Source organism: Arachis duranensis, chromosome 10, assembly GCF_000817695.3.
Source record: "Arachis duranensis cultivar V14167 chromosome 10, aradu.V14167.gnm2.J7QH, whole genome shotgun sequence".
Classification (NCBI taxonomy): domain Eukaryota; kingdom Viridiplantae; phylum Streptophyta; class Magnoliopsida; order Fabales; family Fabaceae; genus Arachis; species Arachis duranensis.
This window is the reverse complement of record NC_029781.3, coordinates 38,909,093-38,913,140: the sequence shown is the minus strand read 5'-3', so window position 1 is coordinate 38,913,140 and position 4,048 is coordinate 38,909,093. Positions and strand designations below refer to the sequence as shown.

Genomic DNA, 4,048 nt, shown 5'->3' with positions numbered 1-4,048 from the left:
TTTGGCAGACATAGTGGGAATCAACCCTCAAATATGTGAGCACAGAATATTTTAAAAGAGGGAGCAAGACCTGTTCATCAACCACAAAGAAGATTGAATCCTACCATCTTGGAAGTTGTCAAAAAGGAAGTGACCAGACTATTGGAGGCCGGTATCATATATCCCATTTCAGATAGCGAATGGGTAAGCCCAGTACAAGTGGTGCCCAAGAAGTCCGGAGTCACTACCGTGAAGAATGAGCATGGAGAGCTCATAGCAACTAGAGTTCAGAATGCTTGGAGAGTCTTCATTGATTACAAGCGTCTCAACCAAGCTACTCGTAAGGATCACTACCCACTTCCATTCATTGATCAAATGCTGGATCGCCTGTCAGGTAAATCACATTATTGCTTTTTAGATGGTTACACAGGTTATTTCCAGATTCATATAACTCCTGAGGATCAGGAAAAGACTACTTTTACATGTCCTTTTAGGACCTACACTTATAAGAGAATGCCCTTTGGCTTGTGCAATGCACCAGCTACTTTCCAAAGGTGCATGATGAGTCTTTTCTCTGATCTTATTGAGGACTGTATGAAAGTTTTTATGGACGATTTTAGCGTTTATGGTGATTCTTTTAACCTTTGCTTAGATGGATTATCTAGAGTATTAGATAGATGTATTAATACAAACCTTGTATTGAATTTCGAAAAATGCCACTCTATGGTAAAGCAAGGGATTGTATTGGGACATGTGGTATCTAATAATGGCATTTTTGTAGACCCAGCAAAGGTGAATGTTATTTATATTTTACCTTACCCCTCTTCTGTGAGGGAAGTCCGTTCGTTCCTTGGCCATGCAGGTTTCTACAGGAGATTTATTAAGGACTTTAGTCAGGTGGCACTTCCCTTATCCATATTACTACTAAAGGATATTGAGTTCGAGTTCAGTGAGGATTGCAAACAAGCATTTGATAAGCTAAAGACTGCTCTAACTCAAGCTCCAATTGTGAGAGGACCCGACTGGAGCCAGCCATTTGAAATCATGTGCGATGCTTCCAACCATGTAGTAGGAGCAGCGCTGGCTCAGCGTGAAGGTAAGAATCCTTTTGTTATTGCCTATGCGTCTAAGACTTTAGACACTGCCCAGTCCAATTATACTACTACTGAGAAAGAGCTACTTGCTTTTGTTTTTGCTCTGGATAAGTTCCGGGCTTATTTACTTGGTACTAGAGTAGTAGTGTATTCGGACCATGCAGCTCTAAAGTATCTATTGGCTAAAAAGGAATCCAAACCAAGACTTATACGTTGGATACTGCTGTTACAAGAATTTGATTTAGAAATCAAGGATAGGAGTGGTAATCAAAATTTAGTAGCAGACCACTTGAGTCGCCTTGAACATATTAAGAATGATTCTACTCCTATAGATGATAATATTCCTTTTGACAACCTGCAAGCAGTAACTGAGGTAGTCCCTTGGTATGCACCTGTTGCTAATTATTTAGTTAGCCGCACATTTCCTCCACATTTTTCTAAACATCAAAGAGACAAGCTGAAAAGCGAGTCTAAATATTATACATGGGATGACTCATATTTATGGAGATGTGACGCTGACCAGATAATTAGACGTTGTGTATCTCAATCGGAATTCCAGTCCATTTTAGAGGCCTGTCACTCATCTGAAAGTGGAGGACATTTTGGCCCCCAACGAACAGCTAGAAAGATCTTAGACTGTGGATTCTGGTTGCCTACTCTTTTTAGAGATGCTGCTGAGTTTTGTAAATCTTGTCACCAATGCCAGAAATTTGGTAACATATCTAAGAGGGATGAGATGCCTCAACAATATATGCTTTTCTGTGAAATTTTTTATGTTTGGGGCATTGACTTCATGGGTCCATTTCCAAATTCTAGTGGATGTTTTTATATATTGTTAGCTGTAGATTATGTTTCCAAATGGGTGGAAGCAATTCCTACCCGCACTGATGATGCTAACACTGTTGTTTCCTATGTGAGAAACCATATTATATGCCGCTTTGGATCACCACGAGCGATCGTGAGCGATCAAGGCACCCATTTTTGTAACAGGAGACTAACAGGATTAATGAAGAAGCATGGGATAATCCATAAAGTTGCAACAGCTTACCATCCCCAAACTAATGGGCAAGCCGAGGTGTCAAACAGAGAAATTAAACGTATCTTGCAAAAGATAGTAAAGCCTCACAGAAAAGACTAGAGCACCAGACTACAAGATGCACTGTGGGCATATAGAACAGCATACAAGACACCCATTGGGATGAGTCCCTACCGCTTAGTCTATGGAAAAGCTTGTCATCTCCCAGTTGAAATCGAACATAGAGCCTTCTGGGCAGTTAAAGAGTTCAACATGGGGATTGAGAATGCTAGAGCTGAAAGAAAGTTGCAACTGCAGGAACTGGAGAACCTTCACATAGAAGCTTATGAGAACTCCAGAATATACAAGGAAAAGATGAAAGCTGTGCATGATCAGAACATCAAGAAGAGAAAGTTCCAACCTGGAGATTTTGTTCTCCTTTACAAATCTCGATTGAGGCTCATGCCCGGTAAGTTGAGATCAAAATGGGAAGGTCCATACAGAATAGAGAAGGCTGAACCGTACGGAGTTTATCACCTAAGCCATCCTTCAAGTTCTGAACTTATTAAGGTTAATGGACACCGCCTGAAGCTATACCATGGTGAGAAGGCGCAGAAAAGCAAGGAGCTTGAGATCTTTCGCCTGGAAGATCCCCACATAGCAACAGATTGAGCTAGTGGAGCGTCCAACTTACGGACGTTAAAGCAAAGTGCTTGGTGGGAGACAACCCACCGCGGTATGATCGTTCTTTTCTTCACTTTTAGTTTTTCTTCTTTAAATAACTCTTCTCTTTATTAGTGCTTTCGTGCTCTTTCAATTACATGTCTTTATCTTTCCTTAAAAAAAAAATATTTCGCCGCGCGATGCGATTGCACCAGCGACGCATCCGCGTGGCAAGAGGAGTAAAGAAAAATAAAAATGAACAGAAAGTTACGCAGGAGCAGCGCTGGAGTCGTGCCAAAGGCACACATTATTCCACGCGACCGCGTCGCATGGAAATCATGGCCTCCCATGCGACCGCGTGCTCCACGCGGCCGCGTGCCCTGCATTTTTGATGTCAAAGGGTGCACGATGCTATATTGTGCGAGAGTAGTGCTGGATTGGTGCTGAAAGCACAATCCTTGTCACGCGACCGCGTCGCCGACGCGGCTGCGTCAATTAATTTCTGATGCACACTCACGCGATCGCATGACCCACGGGATCGCGTCACCCCAATTTGACAATTGAATTATATCGAACAGAGAGTTGTGCTGGAGCGAGGCTCCACTCACGCCAGCAGCACAACGTAGGTCACGCGACCGCGTGACAGACGCGATCGTGTCCCCTTTCCTGATGCGCACTCATGCGAACGCGTGCCTTCCGTGGCCGCGTCGCATGCACCGCACAGCTCAACTTCAATTGCCAAATTATCTTATCTTTCTTTCCTCCAAATCCTAATTTTTCTTTTCCCTCCTTCCTTCTTCTTTCCCCCTTTCCCCTTCTACCTCACCTTTCACTCTCTATCTCTCTCACCACCATTAACAAGGTTTTACCTTCTTCTTCCTTCTTCTCTTTTCTATCATTCTTATTATATTATGTATATATATTATTATTTTCTTTTTCTTTTCTTTTTCTTTTCAAATCTTTATTTTTCCTTCTTCTTCTTTTCCTTTTACATGGTGTTAGAAACCTTTTGAGTCATCATTCCTCATTATATGCTTGTGGATTATTGCAAATTGTTTGACAATTATTTTTCTCCTATTTAAGGGATTTCTTGCATGTTCAATTTCATACTTTTTATATCTTGTTTAACATGCATGCCGTGTGTTTGTGAAAAAGCCCATATAGCACTATGCACTTTTCTACATTACTTTACTCTACTCTGCAATGCTTGCTTTTCACAAATTCCCTTTCATATTTTATTAATTAAATTTAATTGTCAATACAAACATGATAGTTAGTTTGTTACAAATAGTAACCT

General features: G+C 41.3%; 1 protein-coding gene across 1 annotated transcript; it reads left to right on the top strand.

Moving 5' to 3' along the window:
- The first annotated feature begins 2,271 nt into the window (after window positions 1–2,271).
- Window positions 2,272–2,760, top strand: LOC107469903 (uncharacterized). The gene has a single exon (XM_016089294.1). The coding sequence runs from the start codon at window positions 2,272–2,274 to the stop codon at window positions 2,758–2,760; it is 489 nt and encodes a 162-aa protein (XP_015944780.1).
- The last annotated feature ends 1,288 nt before the right edge of the window (window positions 2,761–4,048 follow it).

Coding starts and splice junctions, on each gene's coding strand:
- LOC107469903 (XM_016089294.1), top strand. CDS start 2,272: ATGAGTCCCTACCGCTTAGTCTATGGAAAAGCTTGTCATCTCCCAGTT.